A 22,577-nucleotide genomic window follows, 5' to 3' on the forward strand; every position below is an offset into this window, starting at 1 on the left:
CAAAGTTCTAATTTGACATACCTTCACCTTTTGCTTGTTGGCATGTCAAAAAATAATGACCATGGAAAAATGGGTCCTCTGCTCTGTGCTTTGTTATCCTTTCATTGACCTTCAGCTGACTGACCTAAAAGGGACATTTCACTCTTCTCTGAAACACCATTTCTGATAAAGCAAACACTTTCTTCAGAAATGTTAAAGCAGTGAAATTTTTCCACATTTGGAGGATAAACATCTGTGTTGTGAAAACAAATATCCTTTTTGGTTGGGTACAGCTGCAGCAGGCATAAGAATTTTTTTCCCTGTGTCTCTGCAAAACTGTTTAAATGAGAAAATTCTCTCCTTCTAAAAAAAAACCCAACTTTTTTTTTCATCATCCCTACTGAAACAATTTCAGTAGTCCTTACTCTACCTGAATGGTTCTTCCTCTGCAAGAAGCAACGTCTGCTTTATCCAGCAGACCACTGTGCCATCAGTGGCAATCTTTTAGTGCACCATGTGCAAGTGAGTCTGCAATACAGGCATTTGAATGTTCACTCAAAGATGATTCAAAGTAGTGATCAAAGACCTCAGATTTATAGGATTCACATCTTGCTAGGCAGCAACAAATTTTCTTGACTAGGAAACCCCTCAGCAACTTTATATCTAGGTCTAGGTCCCTGATGGGATGCCCCCGTGAGTGCTGATGCAGTTGGCAGATGTCATTGCAAGGCCACTCTTGATAATCTTTGATTGATCATGGTGACTGGGAGAAGTGCCCAAAGACTGGAGGAAATCAAATGTCACTCCTACCTTCAAAAAGGGCAGGAAGGAGGACCCAGGGAACTACAAGCTGGTCAGCCTCACCTCAATCCCTGGGAAGGTGATGGAGCCGCTAATCCTGGAAACCATTTCCAGGCACATGAACAAGAACAAAATCATCAGGAGTACTCAGAAGGGATTCACCAACAGGAAGTCACACTTGACCAATTTGATAACCTTCTGTGATGAAACAACTGGCCTGGTAGACAAGGGGAGAGCAGTGGATATTGTCTGCCTAGACTTGAAAAAGGCTTTCAACACTGCTTCCCATAAGATACTCATAGAGAAGCTGTTGAAGTATGGGCTGGATGAGCAGTGAGGTGGACTGAAAACTGGCTGAATGGCCAGGCCCAGGGCATGGTGATCAGTGGCATGAAGTCTAGTTGGAGGCCATTAACTAGCAGTGTACCCCAGGGTTAATACTGGATCCAGTCCTGTTAAACATCTTCATTAATGATCTGGGTGATGGGGCAGAGTGTATCCTCAGCAAGTTTGCAGATGACGCAAAACTGGGAGGAGTGGCTGCTACACCAAGAGTTGTGCTGCCATCCAGAGGCACCTCAACAGGCTGGAGAAACAGGCTGACAGGAACCTCATGAAGTTTAACAAGGGGAAGTGCAAAGTCATGCACCTGAGAAGGAACAACCAACCACATACACCAATATATGCTGGGGGCCACCCATCTGGAAAGCAGCTTTGCAAAAAAGAACCTGGGGGTCCTGGTGGACACCAAGTTGAACATCAGCCAGTAATGTGCCCTTGCTGCAAAGAAGGTGAATGGTATCCTGAGCTGCATTAGGCAAAGTAGATCAGAGAATCATAGAATCATAGAATATCTCAAGTTGGAAGGGACTCATAATGATCATCAAGTCCAACTCCCTGCTCTTTGCAGGACTACCTAAAACTAAATCATATGATTAATAGTGTCGTCCAGACACTCCTTGAACTCTGACAGACTTGGTGCCATGATCACTTCCCTGGGGAACCTGTTCCAGTGACCAGCCACCCTCTCAGTGAAGAACCTTTTCCTAATGTCCGGTCTGAACTTCCCCTGACGCAGCTTCATTCCATTTCCTTGTGTCCTATCTCTCGTCACCGGAGAGGAGATCAGCACCTCCCCCTCTGCTGCTGCCCTTGAGGAAGTTGTAGACTGTGATGAGGTCACCCCTCAGCCTTCTCCAAGCTGAGCAAACAAAGTGACCTCAGCTGCTCCTTCTAAGTCTTGCCCTCGGGACCTTTCACCATCTTGGTCGCCCTCCTCTGGACACACTCTAATAGCTTGATGTTCTTCTTATATTGAGGCACCCAAAACTGCACACAGTACTTAGGGTGGGGCAGCACCAGTGCAGTGTAGAGTGGAACAATCACCTCCCTCCACTGGCTAGCTATGCTGTGGTTAGGGAGGTTGAAGGAGGTGATCGATCCTTCCACTCCGCTCAGCACTGGTGAGGCCACACCTGGAGTACTATGTCCAGTTCTGGACTCCTCAGTATAAGAGAGCCATGGACATACTGGATAGAGTCCAGCAAAGGCCCACAAATATGATTAGGGGACTGAAGCCTCTCACCCATGAGGAAAGGCTGAGAGAGCTGGGACTGTTCAGCCTGGAGAAGAGAAGGCTCAGGGGGGATCTTATCAATGTATATAAATACCTAAAGGGATGGTGTAAAGAAGATGGAGCCAGGCTCTTTTCAGTGGCGCCCAGTGACAGGATGAGAGGCAATGGACACAAAATGAAACAGAGGAGGGTCCGTCTGAACATCAGGAAACACTTTTCTACTGTGAGGGTGACTGAGCACCGGCACAGGTTGCTCAGGGAGGTTGTGGTGTCTCCCTCCTTGGGGATATTCAAAAGCTGCCCGGGCACAGTCCTGGGCAACTGGCTCTAGGTGGTCCTGCTTGAGCAGAGGGGTTGGACCAGGTGACCTCCAGAGGTCCCTTCCAACCTCAACTATTCTGTGATTCTCTGACCTTCTTCATGTAGGGATTTCTATTTCTGTTGGCAGTTAAACTTCACAGTGCATCACATTGAACTTGTATACTCTGTATGCATTATATGCATTTAAATAACCAGATCAGTAAATTACTAAACTATGAAGTTACAGAGTACCAGAAATGTCTCTGTTTAGGAAAACATCCTATTCAGGATATACTTGATTATGTACCTAAATTGAAGTGACATAAATAAGTATTACCCAGCCTAGTGGGATTTAGACTCTTACATGTCTTCCCTCACAGTTCTGTCCTGAATCGGGACCAAAACCAGAAACAGGAAATTTCACACATGAAATACATGCATGTGTTCAAACCAAGAAGTGACCCTGCTCTTCCAGTGAGAGACGAGAAATAGGGGGCAAGTCAAGGACAAAAAATGTGATAAAAAATGGCAGATTAATTGCTTGCTCTGTTCTTTGAAAAACTGCTGAAAGTGATGCAATGAAGAAGTAGAACGTATTGATCCAGCGTGGGGTACTTTATGCATTCTAAAACACTGGGTGTGGAGTTCCTAACTTCCGGAAAGCTTTTTAAATCTCATCATGACCATCAATGCTATGGTTTATTTTGTTTGCAAGGACACTTAGGAATCAGGATCTCTGCTCTCACAGTAGTCAATGCACTCTTTGGAATGGTTTGGAGATTACTTTAGAAGTGCTGTGGCAGTTATCAGCAGCTAGCAGCTTTTGTCAAAGTGACACTACACCACGACGCTCAGCAGTATTTGGAGACCCAAACACTGAATCTTTCAGTTTTAGCCATCCCTTTATCTGAGCACACTTTCTGGGCTCGGACTTCTGCCCGTTACCTGTTTTAGAAGTGGGGTGTCACAACTGATTTCTACAGGCAAAGCTTAAAATATTCTTAAATAAGACATATGCTCCTCTTAATTGAGCATCCAGGCTCTCACAGGGTTCATTACCAAAAGCCACTTCAGCTGCACGCTGCTTCACTAGCTTCCACACACCTGCCAGACCTAGTTCCTGTTTAATCTCCAGTGTCAGTTTGCACTTTGCTGAGGTGGTTTAACTGTCTCTAGACAACTTACAGCTTAGCAGTTCTTCTATTTCTCTTCCTCCCTTCTATTAGGCAGATGCCACACAAGCTAGCAATAGAAAGGGAACATCACTAAATTTAAACCACTGCCAAGAGGCTCTGCCAGAATCATAGCAAAGATGCTGAGTCATTTGTACCCTTCTGCTCACAAGCCTCTACAGATACCCATACCCGTCCACGTGACAATTCAGGAAGCTTTTCGCTGCCACTGCTGCCTTGGCTGAAGAGCTCTGGCTGCCAGGCAGCTGTGCTGCCGCCAGCAGAGCCAGGCTGTATGAGCAGGTTCTCCATAACCTGCCCAGAGGGTATGCAACTGGGACCTCTTCTATGGGGACTGCAACGACAACAGCTCTGATGTGCTCCAGACAACCCCTCTGAAAGCCTCCTACGCGCTGTCGCCTTCCCATGGTTGAGTGAAGCGGGGCGGGGGCTGCACAGAGGTACCTGACGCAGGGCTGGGAGCGCATGCTGTCCTCACCCATGGTAACAGAAGAACTGCAGACAGTTTAGCCTCTCTCCACAATAAATCCATGTTAGCATAACCCTTCCCCCGGAAGGTACACCCAAAGTGATCTGTGTTACGTGACAAAGGGGAGGCAGTGAACACCCCTTATCATCATCATCATCAGGGTTGCATTCATCCTCCTCTGAAGACATGAAGTCTTTGAGCCACTCCCCCAAAGGGCTGGCTCTTTAGTTCAAGGTGTAACAGGAACAAACAGCATGTCAATAATAAGAACACTTACATCACTTAATGCCTTGTAAAGCATCTTTGCTGCAGAAATATTATAAAGAACTTCCACATTCGACTTCTAAACTCCCCCTATAACCACTAAATGTCTGTATAGTTGTCATGGTTTAACCACAGCCAGAAACTAAGCACTCCCCCCATCAGTGGGATGGCGGAGAGAATCAGAAGAGTAAAAGTGAGAAAACTCATGGGTTGAGATAAAGACAGTTTAATAAGTAAAGCAAAAGCCATGCACACAAGCAAAGCAACAGAAAATCCAAGAAAACCAAGGAATTCATTCACAACTTCCCATCAGCAGGCAGGTGTTCAGCCATCTCCAGGAAAGCAGGGCTCCATCATGAGTAACGGTTACTTGGGAAGACAAAATGCTGTAACCCCAAACATCCCCCCCTTCCTTCTTCTTCTCAGCTTTATATGCTGAGCATGACATCATATGATATAGAATATCCCTTTGGTCAGTTGGGCTCAGCTGTCCTGGCTGTGTCCCCTCCCAAATTCTTGTGCACCCCCAGCCTATTCGCTGGTGGGGTGGGGTGAGAGGCAGAAAAGGCCTTGGCTCTGTGTAAGCACTGCTCAGCAGTAACAAAAACATCCCTGTGTTATCAACACTGTTTTCAGCCCAAATCCAAAACATAGACCCATACTGGGTACTATGAATAAAACTAACTCTATCCCAGCCAAAACCAGCACAATAATACAGGAAGGAGCTGTCAAGTCAGGGCTATGCTAAGCTGTGGTTTGCCTCCCCACACCTGTTTTTTCTGTAACATTCCTTGAATTCAGTAACTTAGTGAGACAACAGCTGAAGTCTTTTGCATAGCACATGTAAATTCAGTTTGCTAGCAGCTCACAGAAAGGGCTTTTCTGAGGGGCAATAGGGTGCCCCAAAGACACCAGTGAACTTCTAGGGAGCAAGGAAAGGGAGATGGAAGCCATCAGGAGCTCTGCACAGTCTGTGGAAGGGGGCAATGCCTTTCCCCTCATGTCCTGCTAAACCAATCCTACAAGCAGAGAGAGACAGAGGAAGCATCTAGGGTTTGAACCTGTCCCTGGAGACTGCCTGGTGGCAGCTGCAAGGGAAAGACATGGTGTCTCTGCCCCAGCTGGTGTTCCTCCATAAAAGGTAGGCAGATGAGCCCTGCCAAATCACATAGGGACTCTCCCTTCTGGGGTCCCAGGGACTCAATCTATTTCACACACATAGCAGGACTCCCTACGTCACCCGCACTGTTTTCCCAGTCAGCAGAGCTCTGCAGGGCAGCATCACTCACCTTTAAGCTCTCCCACCTCCGTAAGTGGAGCAAAGCTGGGCCAGTGGCCAGCCACTGACAAACAAGGCTCCCTTACGGGGTGCTGCACCCCTCTGTTCCTCCTGCAGACGCCCAGGAACAAGACGAAGGGGAAAGCCTGGAAACCCAACATACACGCTAGAGAAGAGGCCACCTACGCGCTTCTGCTCATCCGGACATAGGTGTCTTGTTGAGGTCTGAAACCTCACAGCTCAGGTCGGCGCTGGAGCATCTGTTTATCGTTGTGCTGCCATTTGTATATCCTGCTGCGCACCACGGCCCACCATCAGATGGGAAACTGCTGAGCCCTTCAGTTTGCCATGTGGGTTAAGTTTCTAAGCAAGTTACTTATTCGGGGTTACTTTACATGAGCTATTTCTCACTTCTAGGTAGGCTACTGTAGGCCTTGACAGGAGTTTGGCTTTTCCGTCGCTTTTGTGGCTAAACACAACAAACGCCAGGCTGAAGACACATCTGCTTTTGAGGGGTAACGAGCGAAGTCTGGGCAGAACAAACCCCCTGAGGTGCTGCCTCCACCCAAGAAGAGGGGTGTTTTTCTGCAGAGTTCAATTTCCCACCCCTCCCTCAATGGGACCTCACCCTCGCCTCTTCCCAGAAGAAACCAGACCGAGGTGTCGGAGCAGGGTAGGGAGGCCACTGCCTTCCTCCAGTTTAGCCCACTGCCAGAGCACAGCTCATCCCGGGCCTGCGGCCCCAGAGGCGAGCGGGCAGCCCCTGAGCAAAAGGGCACCTCGGCCGCCCTTCTCCCGCCCCGGGCCGCGCTGCCGCGGGGTGCCGCCATCTCGCAGCGGGGGCCGGCGGGAGGCGCCCGGCCGCGGCGGAGCGGAGTTTCACTTTCTGTCCCTGCGCTCTGTGGAGCGGGAAATGAAAACTAAAGGGCGGAGCCGGCGCTGCTGCCCCTCTGACGCGGCCGGCGAGAAAGGCGACGCGGCAGCCCCACTCCGCCCGGCAGCCCCGCCGCGGCAGCCGCTTCTCCGCTGCCTTCCGGCGCCTCCGGCTTCCCCCCGTTCGCCACCGGCGGGCGCGGGGCTCCCGGGTCGCAGCGGCTGGGCCGGCCCGCCGGGCTGAGGCGCTCCTCGGTGCCGCAGGTTTGCTGCGGTGCGGGGGGGCGCGGTGTGCGAGCCCCCGAGGGCCCGTCAGTGGGTGCGGTGTGAACGTGAGCGCCGGCCGAGGCTCGCAGCGCGCCTGGTCCTGTGGAGTTGGTAAGGAACCCTCTTGCCGGCTTGTGGAATAGGGTGAGCCGGAGCCACAGTGCAGCAAGGCGGGGGGGAAGAGAGGGGGAAAAAAGGGAGCCGAACAAACGAACAAACGCGTAGTTTGACACCGAAGTGGGAAGTCTCGTTTCAGTCGCATCCAAGAGAAGTGTGGAGGTAGAATCATAGAATGCTCTGGGTTGGAAGGGACCTTTAGAGGTCATCGAGCCCGCCCCCCCTGCAGTGAGCAGGGACAGCTTTAACCAGATCAGGTTGCTCAGAGCCCCGTCCAACCTGACCTTGATGTTTCCAGGGATGGGGCCTCCACCACCTCTCTGGGCAAGCTCGAAGGGCTCGAGACCCTGCAGCAGCCCTTCAGGCAGCGCCTCAGGGCCACCATGTCTTTGCCTGGGCCGCTGCCTCGCAGGCCCCCTCCTGCCCCAGTGCTGTCCCCCTGGCCGCCGGCTCCCCAAGATACCTGTGAGGGGAAAGGAGCAACGATGGCGGGGAAGAGGCGACAAGGGACGGAGGTGGTGGCCCTCCTCAGGCGGAGGGGGACTTTGGGGGCTGTGGTACTGTGGTGGGTGTGAAGGGACCATTGGGGGTTTGTCGTGAGAGGCCGGTGTCTTGGGAGGGCAGGCAGGCAGGCTGTGGAGCAGGCCGGGGTGAAAGGGAGGATGCAGGGCTGGCTGTGGGAGCTAGCCCGTTAGGGGGTGGAGGGTACGAGGAGGGTATCGCTGCTACCTGTTCTCTGCCCGGCGCTAGCGTGGTCGCTTGGTTTGGCCAAGCCATGTGCGTTGAGGTAGCAGTACTGAGCCGTACCCCTGCAAAGGAAACCGAGAAGTGACCCTGCTACTCGGAGAGAGAGGAGAAAGCGGGGGCAAGAGGGGAGCCTGCTCCTCAGTTCCTGTGCTCACTCACCAGGTTTTTTTATACGTTTATGCAGGGAAAGGAAGGTCAAGTGCAAATCTTAGGAATGCTGTATTTCTGATAGCCAAAATGAGTCAGTTCCGTGCAAGGGTTGGGAACTTGTGTTCGTGTCCCTGCTCCCGCACCGGGGTTCCTGGTACTGGTGCCTAGGGGAGAGTTTCTTCGAACCAGAGACCCAGTCCTCCCATCTCTGTATCCCCCTGCACCTTCCTGCCCTAATATCTTTCTACCTGTTTCTCGGGTCACCCAAAGCCTTTTAGCTCTGAGCTTCCTCTTTCATCCCACCCTTAATCCTACCTCTCCTGCCAAAAGCTGTGTCTTGCAAGATCACCTCATCCCTGGTACATCCCTAGCTACTGTTTAGCTGCCTTTGCTCTGCCTATCCCCCTCCTTTCTGTCTCCTTCAGCATCCCAACTGGCTGTGAGCGTTACTTACCTTCTGGCTGATCTGATACCAGCCAAACCCACTGGCTCTCACTGTACAAGCAAAGATGGGCTCCTGCTGCAGCTGGGCTTTCAGAAACCTGAATGCCTCATTAAATCATTTCCAGGGGAAGAGGCAGTGTGAGTTCAGACTTCGTTTTGACGAAGAAAAAATTGAAATCCAGTTTCTCTTTTCCTGCATACTTGTTCTAATCACTGGGTTGGGATATAAAAAGCAATATTCTTGAATCTATCTTTGAATATCTGAGTTTTTTTTTCTTTTTTCCAAATAAAGCTCCTCAGCAAATTCAACAGTAGTGAATCTGAGTGTACGGCACTTTCAGTTCAAAAACGATTTTCAAAAGTAAAGAATCAAAAGTACAGTTGGGAAAAAAAATACTTAAGCTTAAAAGAAATAATTGGGGGAAAAAATCCATTTCTTGTTTCCCTGCCTGATAAATTCTTCAGAAACTTTGATATTTAACATCATTAGGCACAGTTAACCTGAAAAATAACAGGCTTTTAAAGCAAAGATTTTCTTTTTGTGAAAGGCAGAACCAGGATTTTTTTGTTTATTTCCCTTTCTTGGGAGTTTTTTTTCATTCTTTCAGCACCTGGCCTCAGGTTCATTTTACATGCTGCTTAATATCTGTGAAATAACAATTTCTGAGCATTTGTTCTGTGTGGTTTCCCCCCCCGCCCCGTGAATGCTTCCTTAAGCATATCCTTTTTTTTTTGTTTTGTTTCATTTCTGCCTCCTTGTTGGAGGTGGGCTTTTAAAAAGTGTTATTTTTGTGTAATTACATTCAAACATTTGTCACATTGTTCTGCTTGTGTATTTTTACTTTGCTTTAGTTTGGTGATTTTTTTAAACTTTTCCTTAAAGAGCCAGTAGCTGAGTCATAAGAGACTGTCAGAGTAATGGTCTGTTCAATACTCCCTTGAAAATCAAGGCATCATAATGGTTCTTTTGCTTAAATAGTTACTTTGCTTATGATCATTTGAAGGAGCTTAAAAAGAAACTGATATTTAGGTGCTTACATGCCTTTAAAAGTTACAGTCCAAAGTGCCACCATAAAGCTGCGACTAAGGCGCTTAAAAACAACGCAGAGAGCTCAGTGCAGAAAACAATCAAATGCTTATCAGCTCAAAAGGCTAGAGAGGATGAAATTTGCCCTTTTGAATACTTGGGATACTTTGGGTGATAAAGAATTACTTTTACTAAACATAGGAGTTTTACAACATCTGCCATTTGGACAATTTTAATCATATTATTTACCAAATCTGCTTGAACAGGGATATCTGGAGTTCCCTGGCTAGGTGGAGCTGTTTCTGTGGAACCAAAGGTTCATTTATTTATTTAGCCACAAAAGGAAGACAGGATGTGCAATTGCCATCGAGCTCCATGTCTGTTACCTTGCCAATAGCCTGCACACCTACAATACCCATGTTAATTCAAATATACCAGATGCCGTTGCAGTAATCTTACTAATTTTATTGACATTCCAGCTTTTATAATGAAAATATCAAATACAAAGACAAATCCCGTGTTTCTGGGTGCTCTCCCTCTTGTGATCTTTCTGCAGTCCTTCTGTCTTTGTACAGTATTGTTGATGGGACAAAGAAGTGGACGTCAAGAAAGAAGCAAGAAATTAGAGCTGGCAGTAAGTGAGACCATGAAGGCAGAAGCAGAAGTACAAAATAATAAAGAAGCAGAAGAGCCGAAGGCCGAAGACCAGAGGGTAACATCGGTCTTTGGTGTGGCAGACTTAAAAAATGGTAATAATGTTTTGTCTATTCTTCACTCTCATATTTTCTGTTTCTAATGCCTGCTGTTCCATTCTCTGTCCTTAGGCTTCATTTTCTCCTATTCTTTACCTCTTCACTGAGGAGTATGGAGACAGTTCTCATTTTGCCAAGTAATCATTTTGGTTTTTTGGGAAGGGTTTACATGAGATTCTTGGAGCTCTTCCCCCTTTCAAGTCCATAAATTGGCCATTGCAGCCAAAAGGTCTAGATGCTGGCCCTGTCTCTTTCCAAACACAGCCAGCGTTGCTTCTGGATTTGCTAAACCATGGACTAGACCCTAGTTATTCTGCTGCATCACTAGGTTGGCCTCTCAAAAGCTGCCATTAGTATTTCAGGTGTACATACTGTTCTATACCAGCTATAGCCCACCCTTACCACCAACTGCATGCATTTCAGAGTTGTTCTGAGTTTCCGTTCCATGTCCTCTCTCCCTTTGGTGATGTCTTCATAAAAAAACCTAATCTCTGACTATGATTACTTATACCCCTTTGGGGCACAGAATATGCTGCCTTTTTTGTGCAGTGTGAACAGCTGTGACTCACTTTTTCCACTTCGCTCAGGCTAATTCCTTTCTTTGAAACTGAGATAAAGAATACCAGAGGTAGGCTGAAGGGGAAACTTAAAGCCCATGTGGTGGACAGCTAGCATGTGGTCCCACACGTAGCTCTTCATTTTGTTATTAGGCCTGGGTGTGTAAAAGGCTGAATAAAAATCCTCATACAGATACAAATGACTTTCACTTTCTTTTCTTGTACCTATCTCCAGGCATCACTTCTTTTTCTGTGCCTACAGGAGCTATTGGACTGTACAATGTTGGACAGAGCTGCTGTCTGAACTCTCTGCTCCAAGTGTTCCTCATGAATAGATACTTCACTGGGATACTTCGAAGGTACCACCTGTTCGAACTACCTGAGATACTTCCATTGTTGCTCTGTTGTCTCCACTCCTTTTTTTTATATGGGATGTACATTTGAAGGCTTGGATCATCAAGGTGCTAGCAAGGTGCTTTCAGCTCACTCAGGAAGGTCTCTGCCTTGTTGTGTGTATCATACAGACTAGGGCCTGCGAAGGTAGAAGTTTCAGTTTTCTGACTTGTTAGACACCTTTGATTCATGTGCCGTTTGCACAGTGGTAAGCTGCAGTCCTGAACTGAGTCTTTTTGACTTGTATCTCTCTTTTCTGTAACAGGATATGATTTTATTCCAGGTATGCTCATAGGCTGTTACTACTAAAGCATGTGTTGTATGTAACCATGTCCACTATTGATTTTGTAACTTCAAGCATGTAAACATAAACATATTGTGATCCATAGCCTCTGGCCCCTGATTGTCCTGGCTAGCACCTGATAGAGAAGAGTAAGTGTTGTTGCAGATGGCGAATACAGAGTGTTATTTTGTTTTGCTTGACTCTGCTCTCTGCTTGTTTGTGAGGAGGATTTGGGCTTCTGCCTCCCTACCAACCACACTAATAACTGGTTTGATTTGGTTTCAGTTTACTCACTTCACTGCAGCTTTAATCATCTAAGTGGATCATTCCTATTCAGTTGTCCTTTCTCCAGGTTTCTTACATGCTCACCAGTGTGCAGAGGGGGAAGAAGACAAGTTCCAAACATGCAGAGATGAGAAGTGTCATAAATGGGCAAAGCTAAATAACGTACACAGTAGGTTATCATTGTTATTTGAAGAAAGATGTAGAAAAACCTGTGGACTGCATAAAAGTTAGGGAGGATAAAGAGCTTTCCAGCTGGCATATAGTTGAAATACAAGCATTATGATATACATGCCCATAAAATTTTGAGGATATGTTGAGAATGAAGGCATGAACAGGTGGGAGGCAAGAACAGCTCTGAAACTGGCTGTAACTGATGTTGTTTCTAGAGCCTAGAAAGCACTTCAGGTCCCACTCGGTTTGCCCCTTATTCAGGAACAGGCCAACTTAAAATTGTGGCCTTTTACTTTAGAACTGTCAGCCTGCACTGTGGGATGAGCTAGTGCAGGTGTCTGCTTTCCCTTTTTCCTTCTTTTGCTAAAAACATGCCCATTCTGGTTCCTCTTGAGTTGCTGTCTGTGCTATCCACCTCTGCTCCTTCAGGTGTCATGGCTAATATTTCTCCATCGTACTGCTTGATTACCATTCATGTTGCTTCTTCTCTTTATAGGATCACAGTGCCACAATGTGCTGCACAACAGAGGAGGAATGTCCCATACCAAATGCTCCTGCTGTTGGAGGAGATGCAGTGTGGCAAGCGGAAAGCTGTTTCTCCCATAGACCTCGCTTGCTGTCTTTCAGTATACAGAGTGAAAAGTAAGCAGCACTGTCTCATGCCCACCTCTGTCTGCAGACTAGGGATGTTAATTGTCAAGCACTAACAAGCAGTACAGACTCTGACATCTCATGCAGAGATTCAGAAATGTGAGGAGTTAGGTACATGATAATGTAGTGCTCTGTCTCCCAGTTGTGATTGAGGTGCTGGAGCGTGTCCAGAGAAGGGCAACAAAGCTGGTGAAGGGTCTGGAGCACAGGCCTTATGAGGAGTGGCTGAGGGAACTGGGGTTGTTTAGCCTGGAGAAGAGGAGGCTGAGGGGAGACCTTATCACTGTCTACAACTACCTGAAAGGTAGTGAGGTGGGTGTTGGGCTCTTTTCCCAAGTAACAAGTGATAGGACGAGAGGAAATGGCCTCAAGCTGCATCAGGGGAGGTTTAGACTGGATATTAGGAAAAATTTCTTCATGGAAAGGGTAGTCAAGCATTTGAACAGGCTGCCCACAGAGGTGGTGGAGTCATCATCCCTGGAGGCATTCAAAAACCGGGTAGATGTGGCACTTTGGGACATGGTTTAGTGGGCATGGTGATGTTGGGTTGATGGTTGGACTGATGATCTTAGAGGTCCTTTCCAACCTTAATGATTCCTAATTTTTACTTTCATTATAAATAATCCAGCCACCAATCCAGGAAACATGAAATTCCTATTCTACCCTTAATTGGTTTAGTTGTGGACATGGTAGTGTTAGGTGAATGGTTGGACTGGATGATCTTAAAGGTCTTTTCCAACCTAAACAATTCTATGATTCTGTGATTCTATGCTGTGTCTTACTTGTGAGGAGGAGGAAAAAAGCCCCTGCCAGATATCCTTGCTGATGTCCAGCGGGTGGAAGACTATCAGACTGCTAGAAGATTCAGCTACTGATACTGGCCAGAGGGAAAGGGCTGTGCAGGGCAGAGAGAGGACAGCTTATAGCTTGGTCTGTTTTGCTATACTGGCATGATAGCAGTGAAACAGCTGCTATTTCTTATTAGAAGGAAGGGATCATGTGGAAAAGATACTGAGTTCACCCAGATCCTCAAGGATAGAAACTGTATCTTTCCTGTTCCTTGTTATAAGGGCAGAGAGAAGAATTTGCTGGCTTAAACTCCCACCTGGGCAGGGTCCCAAAGGAGAGAGATTGTTAAATGCATGAATGACCGGTGACAATGGGATGCTGAGGGTCTGTTTATGTGTACAAATACACACAGTATATCCAAATGCCCTGATCTTTATCATATAAAAGCCAAAACAGGACAGCACTGAAAGGAACAGATGGTAGCCAGCCCAGACCTATATTAAGGAGAAACGTGAGATAACCTGAATATTTCTGTTTGCATCGTTCTTGTCTCGAGACTGAATGGCTCTATATGCTGTCTTCTCTCTTCCAATTAAAGAGAGATGCCCAAAGAGAGTTTGTAAAGCTTGACAGTTTCCCACCTTGTCCTTCTGCTTTAAAATTCAGCTGTGGTTCGTACCCAGCAAATGGTGCTTTACCTGGATCGCATATGTGCTGTTAGACATGAGGAAAGGTATATTTTCTGAGCTTCATTTAGTCAGGGATGTTTCTAATCTTATTAAGAACCCAGCTGAAGTCAGTACCTGCAGACTTGCAGGGAAGTTGAAAGCACTTCACCTCAGGGTGTTGGATCATTCCACAAAATTTGTTTAACTTATGATCAAGCATAGAGGTAGTGCAGAAATATAAAGATTTTGCTAAACTATGTGTAGTTTTCACCCAGTTCCTAAATCTTGAGTTCATTGTGGGCTGAGAACATCAGTTCTTCACATTCAAGGCCATGGGTTCCTGTCCCCCCCACCCTCCCAGTTCAATCTTGAAGCAATTCTCTGCTAAGCCATTCTAAGCAAGCTGTGCATTATGCTGTATCACAGCATCATAGGCTTATTAATATGCCAGTTTAGCCAGAGTGAAAAGCCAAACCGTAACATTACTGCATCATCCTTGGTTTCCTGTGCTGAAACTGTACGCTTTTTCCCTGGGTAGAGATCAAGGGGTTTGTACCATTCTGTAAATGAGACATATGGATAGGCCTCTCTATCATTTTTATCTCAGCACTCAGGAGTGCTGAGGGGAGGGGAAGACAAGTCTGTGGAGTAACAAATGTGAAAAAGAGAACAGAATCTTCCCTGTATTGTTTATAAGAAGGATTCAAATAAATGCAACCCTCAACTCAAGGAGACATCTGAGCCCTATCCTCTGGTAGGTATTGGGTATACTCTTGGCCCTGCGTCTGGTGACAAGGACATGACTTTTGCACTGGGTTGTACAATGGGGTACTCGAGCCCTCCTGTCTTTTCCCACTCAGGACACATGGAGACATTTGCAGTTCATCTCCATTCTAAGCTCTATCCCTGGCAGGGAGAGGCAAGTAAACAAGAGACTGGATCTAATGCGCGACAATAAATCTCCCTTTGCCTTCTGTGGGAAATCTGTGCTTGGTGCTGTTCATAATACTGACTGAGGTTGTGTTTTCTGTTTGTCCAGTGTTTGTGCAGTATGATGCTGCCCAGCTCTTTCTGACTCTCTGGAACTTGATAATGAGGCAGATGAAAAAGGCAGAGCTGGTAAGGACAGTCACCGAAATGAACACCAGGTCCTTTGGCCATTGTCATGTGTGCTTTCCTCTGCTTCTTGAAGAAGAATCCCATTCGTTGACAATTGGCCTAAATGACATTCTTAAAATTATCCCCTGTTTGAATCTTTCCTCTCCTGTTTCAAATGGGAAAGGGAGTCTTGATTTCTTAGGCTTCAACATTTTGAAACACAGTTAACTTTTGTTCATCCTACTTCAAGGGCATGCCAGGGTCTCCATTCTAGTGGGAGAGTTGATTAACAACAAAAAAGTTGATCTTCTTGCAACACTGCATTTAGTTACCTCATGTTTCTTTTTTCCCCAAATTTCTTTAAGCATTTATTGACATGTCTTGACACAGCTCCTCCATTCTTTGAAGTCAGCCGTGTGCATTTCATTACAATTAGTTACTGTTAGTATGTTATGTATATGACAGTTCCTCCTGGGGAGGAGGTAAGAGAAAAGTGACTCTTCCTCACCCACTGTCATAGTTTTATTCATACAGAAGATAGGCTCCTATTGCAGTTCCAAACAAAACAAAAAAATTCTGCATCAAAGCAGACATTTAACTTTCTGATCTTGCAGGCTGTGTCTTTCCCCTCTGCTAGGAGATGAGGGGAATGAGTTGTTCTCCTTTAAATGGTGGGAAGCGCCCTGTCCACATAGTCAATGTCAGATCTGGGTTCAAGCCTTAAAGCAGTAACATTGCATGAAGCAACATGTCCACATGGGCTTTCCCACCCACAGAGGGAAATACCTCAGCTGTCTTCTTCATAAACCTTGTTTTGGCTTTTTTTTTCACCCCTCCAGGTTGCAGAACTGGGTAATTTGTACACCATCTGTGTACAGGAGCACCTGGCCTGTCAGAAATGCTCTTCTGAAACAAAGAGGAACAGCAGCATGTTAACCCTTCCACTCCCAGTGTTGGATTCCAGTTCTCACGTGCTGAAGACTCTGGTAAGTTCAGTGGCAGCACTGTTTCCTTAGGAAGAAGATTCCCCTCTGTTCACTGCAGCAGCCTTCTCCTTGCAGCACTGCTGTCTGCTGGGACTCATCTAGGATCTCTGCAAGAACCTCTGCAGGGTGTCTGGGTCTTTGAGGTGATCTTTTCTCATTCACATTTCTTCTTTGTTTTGAGGGGTTCTAAATTTCTCAAAAAATGTGTTTGATTTGGGGGATGGAAAACGAAGTCCTTGAATCGCCTTTCTGAAAAGAGTGTTGACTAAATACTCTGTAATACTTAAAGACTCATACTACACAGTGATGTATACCTGTGAGACCTTAGATACTGCAGCGAGGTGCCCTAGATAACTTGTAATCCCTGGCCAGATACTTTTAAATCAGTACTGCTGTTTGATATCCAGATACAGCAGTGATGTTGGCTATGTAGATGCTGCCACAAATAGTAGATTTTTCAGGTGAGACTGGATCATTGGACCTTATTTATACTGTTTCAGCCTTAAGGAACCTCTTTCGAAAACCTCTAAGGCTTTGAAGTAGGTATAAAAGACAAGCATCAACATCTTTTTTGTGGAAAATGTGGTACTGTATTTTTTTCAACTAATGTAATCATACCAGCAGTTAGGAAAAAGGGGGTACCCTTTTTTAGGCTGCCAGGCAATCTTTTGTCCTTTGAATAAAATATGCTGTTTGCATATACCCTGTACAAGTAGAAATAGAAATCCAGTTTGAAGGAAGTTGAGAGAAATCTCTGTCTTCTTAGGAGAACTGTCTGCAATACTTTTTCCATCCAGAAGAGTTGACGGGTCGCAACATGTGTTTCTGTGAACAGTGTGGAAGGAAAACACCTTTTTTGCAGGTAATCAGAGAATGATTTCCCCATATGTCTCTTATACGCAGAACTCCCTTTAGGACTGGGAAGGGTGGGGAAAGGATTCAACCATATCAGTTTAAGAGGAGATCAACAACTCAAAGACTTGTCAGTACAGCAATATCAGCTGGGTATAAACCACATGCATCTTTCCTGATAAGAAGGTCCCTGCTGTAGATGTAGCTCTAGCAACGAAAGAATGCTTTCATGGGTTTTAATGTAAGTCACCAAGGGATGTAGCATTTCTGTACCAGCAGAAAAGCTGCTGTTGGTTTTTGTTGTTTCTACTCTGGGGCTTTACACCGCTTTGTAGCTCCAGGGGTAGACAAGAATGTGTTACCGGAGCTGTGCATACACATAAAAGTAGGCTACTGTAGGGTGATTTCCTTTCTTCCTTGCTCTCCACTGGGCTCCCCATTTTCTACAGTATTGGTCTCTGCCAGCCAATGAATTAGCTGTTTCATGAAGAGGCAAGTTCATTGAAGAGAGAGGTGTGTGAGGGAGACTGCCTCAGCTCAAGGCTTGGAGGGGGCTCTCCACATCATTTTTAAGAGTGGGCCACCTCCAAGGCCACAGTGCATCCATATGTCTTGGTGGCAGCCATGGCAGTAGCAGTAAGTATCAACAAAGGTGGTGCTGGAAGGAATGAGCTGTCAGCTTGGTGTCCTCCATGGAGCTGTAGTGGCCACATGTCACAAAGAAGTTGGCTTGTCTCTCCTCACCAACCTAGTGCTACCAACCTAGGGTTAAGAAAGCAGATGGGAAACAAAGCAGCCCATGAGACATCCAAGGCTGGGTGCTGATCATGCTGAAGTTGAGAAACTTGAGTATCACAGCTCCATTACGTGTATGTGTCTCGTGTACAAAGGTTTGGTATTTGCTGTCCAATGGAATTGGCAATCATTCACTGTAGCACTGACTGCTCTCCATGCTACATTTACTGGGTGGCAATGGCTGTTTCCACCCACCTCGCCAGGGTTTGTTCCTTAGTTTTCAATTGTATTATTTATTGCTTTACAGAGCATGAAGCTAGTCCATCTGCCACAGACTCTGACCATACACCTAAAGCGCTTCTGCTATGAAAAATCATCCTACATTCACAAGCTTAGTCACTATTTGCCATTCCCACAAGACCTTGATTTCAATGCAGTCTTGACAGAAAATCAGTGCCAAGCAGATGACAAGGAAAAGGTGAGATACTCCTAATGCCCTGTTTAAAAAGGACAGATTTTCTTATCCCCTCAGCTTAAGTCTCATAAAAACTTGAGAGATCACACTAGTACTTGCCTGAGTTCAAAGCACCTGTCTTAAAAATGCATGTCTCGGGCTTTACCTGTGCCTGGTGTTGTCTCGCATCCCATGGTTCTAACTGGTTCAGGCATTATTCAACTTTCTGTGCTCAGATTAAATCACCAAATGCACCAAAACTGGAGCTTTCTGCCATAAGGACAAAACCCAGGCTTTTAAAAAAAAAAAAAAAGCCAATCCCTTTTTTTCTGAGAGTGTTTAGTATAATTTTTTTTCTTCCATTTCTAAATATACTAAAGAAAAGATGAAAACACAGTTCATTTGGATGACCAAATCCAGACATTGCAAACAGTGTCTTAGAGGCAACTTCGGTCCTGTGGTTCAGCCTCCAGGGCAAGGTGGTCTCAGTGAGCAGCAGACCTACCGCTTTGCAGAGCTTGCTAGTCCAAGACAAGGGAACTCTCTTCCTGGCAGTTTCCCATGCAGTGTTGTTTGCCACATAGTTTTGAGGTTAGCGGGGAGATGACAGCTTTGCTGAGCAGCTGAGAGTGATCTGCGATGCTGTGGATCTGTTCCCCTTACTGAGAAATCACAAGGAAAAGTGTGGCAACAGCAAAACCTTGCTGGTGCAGTGTTGGCTGTAACCTCTTTGCTGCCCCTTTGCTGTCCTACTGCCTTTTTTGCGTTCCTGTCATCTCCAGGGAGGCTGCCAGCCCATAGCTGGCAGGCAAAAGCCTGAGGGTAAGAGCGAAAAAGGCAGGATCCTCAAGGCCAGTCTAATATTTTTCCTTATGAAATGCACATTCTTGCTGTCCTGACTACTGCTTCTCTTCAGCCAATGGTAAATGAGAATTGCTGCACTGAAAGTTACTTTTTGTGGCTCTTCACAGGCTGCCTGGCAGTATGAGCTTTTTGCCGTTGTTGCTCATTCAGGATCAACTAGTTGTGGACACTACTGTGCCTATATTCGAAGTCTCACAGAATGTAAATGGTATTGCTTCAACGATTCTGAGGTTTGCCAGGTGAGGAGACAAATCCACATTTCTTTTGTAGCTTCCTGAACACTCCTCCAGATCTCATTCAGTCTGACTGACTGCTGATTAAAGAGAACCAGGAAAGAAAACTGAAACTGCAGAGCTTTGTGCACCTCATTCCTCTGCTACAGCATACTCTGAGCTGAGGGCAAAGTGGCTCTGGCTTCTGTACCAAACAAGGCCTCAGGTTCCGGTTTGCAATTTGCAGAAGCAACCATTTGCTGTATAGCCTATTTTATGTACCTAGATCTGTTTAATGTACGTGTTCAGAAGCAGCAAAGGAACTGTTTTTCCTCAAAGGGTAAAAGCAATAAACTGATTTATTAAAAGGTGTTCAGTTCCTGGAAGTACCACCACTTTTATGAGGACTGCAGTGCTGGTATCACAATACCACTCTGAAGAGTTTTTACCAGCTTCCCCTTGTGTGTTTTTCTTCTCTAGGTGTCGTGGGATGATGTTAAATGCACCTATGGACATTCCAACCTCCACTGGTAAGCAAACACATCTCTGTTTTTATGTTTTTACCAAGTGCTGCTCTGGGATTTGGAATGAGGGTAGCAAAGAGAAGGAAGACATGGTTTGAACTGCATATTGCTTGGGATGTGCAGGGCACGCAGGAGAGCAGAAGAGGCGTCCTTGTATTCTGGTTACTCTGATGTGACTGTATACGACTACACCGGGAGCCTGCAGGATTACTGAGTAGTCACAAATGGGACTGCAGGAGCGGTCTTGTTACTTATGATTGCCACTTGGACCCTATATCCTGCCTGAAGTTAGATACGTCAGTCAGGATTCCTCCGTGCTTTTTGGTTTGATGCAACATAAGAAAACAAGCCGTGGAGAGGGATAATCCCTCCTATAAGTGATAGTGCTGCCAGGGAGTCAGCTTTACATGCTGCCTTGGGAACACTGGAGAGGGCCAGTTCAGTTGACCTAAACCTCCAAAAGCTGAGCAGGAGCAAACCTGGGAGGTTACTTGCAACCTAGATCTTCGAGCATACATCTTGTTTTGCTTTTTCTTTGCTTCCACAGGGGAGAAACAGCCTATCTCTTGATTTACATGAAAAAACGTCCTCAGTAGCCTTATCCAAGAGTATCAGAATGTCTCGGTAAGCTGTGTGTTGTCCATGGAGCTCAGCACCTCTGTGCCAGTGTGGACGTGTACAAATGTTCCACAAGAAAGACATTCTGCAGTCAGTCAGCGACCTCTGCCTTCTCATTTGTTTATGAAGAAAGTGCAAGAAAGTCTCTGCTAGAGAAAGGATCTAAGAACTGTTTCACCTAGAAACCTTTTCTTTGATATTTCTGTGATTCTATATATTAATTTCTTCCTAAAAGATAGTAGTCTGTGTCTCTGCTGACTTACTTCAGTGCTGGTGCCTAGGTTCCAGTACAGGGGAAGCGTCTGGCCTGAAAGCCTGCATGATGTTCCAGGGAGGCACGCGGTATGGCTGGAGAGCTGTGATAGCCATACCTAGCCAGGAAGACTGTAAGAGATTGAGACTTACTCTGCCGTTTTAGTGCCATGTTAGATGCTAGCAAGCTGGGCTGGGGACCCCAGAAGTCTTGAGAAACAGCTGGAACAAGGACCAGAACCCTTATGACACATGCACCAGTGATGTTTACTCCTTAAAACCTTCCTGAAAATGAATCACTGCAGGGATTGAGATGTGTTTGAAACTTGGTGTCAGCATGAAGAGGTGCTTTTAAATCAGGAGCTATTGTAGTAGTTCTGATTTACAAGATGAGTTTGTATATATTTATGCAGATAATTATTGTTTTAGCATGCTTATTGGGTATTTATATGCATTTTCTTTCCTCTGTAGAGGAGAATATTCAGAGCAATAGAGATTCTGGAGCTGGCTAGTGATTTCACACAATTGTTGTGGTTTAACCCCTTGCTTGCTTCCCTGCCCCTGGTGGAATGGGGGAGAGAATCAGAAGAGTAAAAGTGAGAAAACTTGTGGGTTGAGATAAGAACAATTTTATTTTATTTCAATTATTAAGTATAATAATAATAAAGATTTTTGCATCACTTGCTTTGTATATTCAATCACTCACCACCTGCTGACCGATGCCCAGCTAGTCCCCAAGCAGCAATCACTGCCCCCCTGCCAACACCCCACCCCCCCCCACCCCGCCCTCCCCGCAGTTTATATACTGAGCATGACATCATATGGTATGGAATAGCCCTTTGGCCAGTTTGGGTCAGCTGTCCTGGCTGTGCCCCCTCCCAGCTCCTTGTGCACCTGGCAGAGCATGGGAAGCTGAAAAGTCCTTGACTAGCATAAGCAGTACTTAGCAACAACTAAACCATCAGTGTGTTATCAACATTCTTCTCCTACTAAATGCAAAACACAGCACTATGCCAGCTACTACAAAGAAAATTAACTCTATCCCAGCCGAAACTAGGACAGCAATACAGTCCATACACTGTGATAAGAAAAGTGAGATGCCTTGATGTGCTTGAACGTTTGGGCTTTTCCTTTAGTAGTCTTCAGCTGGTTGCCAGCTGGTGTTGTCTTGCTCTCTCCCTTCCTTCTCTGCCCATGAAGTGGAAATGTGCCTCAAGCAGAAAGTGTTCTGGACACAACAGTTTTATAAAGTGAGTAATGTTTAAATCTCCTGCTGAGTCCTGTCACTCTGTGCCATTGGTTCAGCCTGTGCTCCTATGGCAAGACCACACAGCTGGAGGAAAAACAGAGAGCTAGCAAGGGAAGTTGGTAATATGACCATCAGAAGAATCTAAAAGCTCATCACAAGATTCAGCTGTGAGGAAAGTTAAAGACTTTGGCTGTGATGCTTTTAAAGCACTTGTGGTTAAGTCTTGACATGGCACAGTCTGTGAAAGGATCAGTGATTCCAGCAGTCTGAGATCTAAAAGTACCTTCTAGCATGACATATTCTTTTACTGTATCTTTACAACTGTGCTATTTCTGTGGGACTCATCACATTTTAAAATTACTAATTTAGTTATAATAGCAGCTTTGTATAACCTAATTTTATTCTAATAATGATGATGAAGTTCCCAAATCATGTCCATGTTCTGTTGCTATGTGGAATTGAGAAATCTTGGAGCATAGCTGTGAAATTCCATTTTTATGAACTAGCCAGCATTTATTTCACTGTATTAGCAAGGTCCGTTATTCTGTTCAACTCTCTTGTGTTTGTACTGTTCATTCTGCATTAAAAAAAATCCCAGTGTATTGTTTGTCACCAGGATGAGGAATTTTCAGCCTATTTGCCTTTGGGAATGCATTACATTCTTTCTAAAACCAAGTTCCTGTCTGCTTTACCCAGCA

General features: G+C 45.8%; 1 protein-coding gene across 2 annotated transcripts; it reads left to right on the top strand.

Annotated features, from left to right (window-relative positions):
- The first annotated feature begins 7,042 nt into the window (after positions 1 to 7,042).
- On the top strand, positions 7,043 to 21,310 carry USP18 (ubiquitin specific peptidase 18). Of its 2 annotated transcripts, none has more exons than XM_075712877.1 (11): positions 7,043 to 7,112; positions 10,062 to 10,235; positions 11,058 to 11,154; positions 12,424 to 12,569; positions 15,075 to 15,154; positions 15,973 to 16,119; positions 16,886 to 16,981; positions 18,014 to 18,184; positions 19,132 to 19,263; positions 19,717 to 19,766; positions 20,308 to 21,310. In XM_075712877.1, exons 2-11 carry the CDS (start codon positions 10,070 to 10,072, stop codon positions 20,354 to 20,356), a joined length of 1,134 nt encoding a protein of 377 aa, XP_075568992.1. In that variant the 5' UTR covers positions 7,043 to 7,112; positions 10,062 to 10,069; the 3' UTR covers positions 20,357 to 21,310. The 2 variants fall into 2 exon arrangements, with proteins under 2 accessions (XP_075568992.1, XP_075568983.1); XM_075712868.1 differs by having other exon boundaries at positions 7,082 to 7,112; positions 10,043 to 10,235.
- Positions 21,311 to 22,577: the final 1,267 nt, after the last annotated feature.

The sequence above is a fragment of the Pelecanus crispus genome, chromosome 1 (genome assembly GCF_030463565.1).
Source record: "Pelecanus crispus isolate bPelCri1 chromosome 1, bPelCri1.pri, whole genome shotgun sequence".
Taxonomy (NCBI): domain Eukaryota; kingdom Metazoa; phylum Chordata; class Aves; order Pelecaniformes; family Pelecanidae; genus Pelecanus; species Pelecanus crispus.

What these genes read in the sequence shown, in the direction of transcription:
- USP18 (XM_075712877.1), top strand. Translation starts at nt 10,070, where the DNA reads ATGGGACAAAGAAGTGGACGTCAAGAAAGAAGCAAGAAATTAGAGCTG. An exon ending in TGTGGCAGACTTAAAAAATG is followed by an intron (nt 10,236 to 11,057) that starts GTAATAATGTTT and finishes CTGTGCCTACAG; the next exon opens with GAGCTATTGGACTGTACAAT. An exon ending in TTCACTGGGATACTTCGAAG is followed by an intron (nt 11,155 to 12,423) that starts GTACCACCTGTT and finishes TTCTCTTTATAG; the next exon opens with GATCACAGTGCCACAATGTG.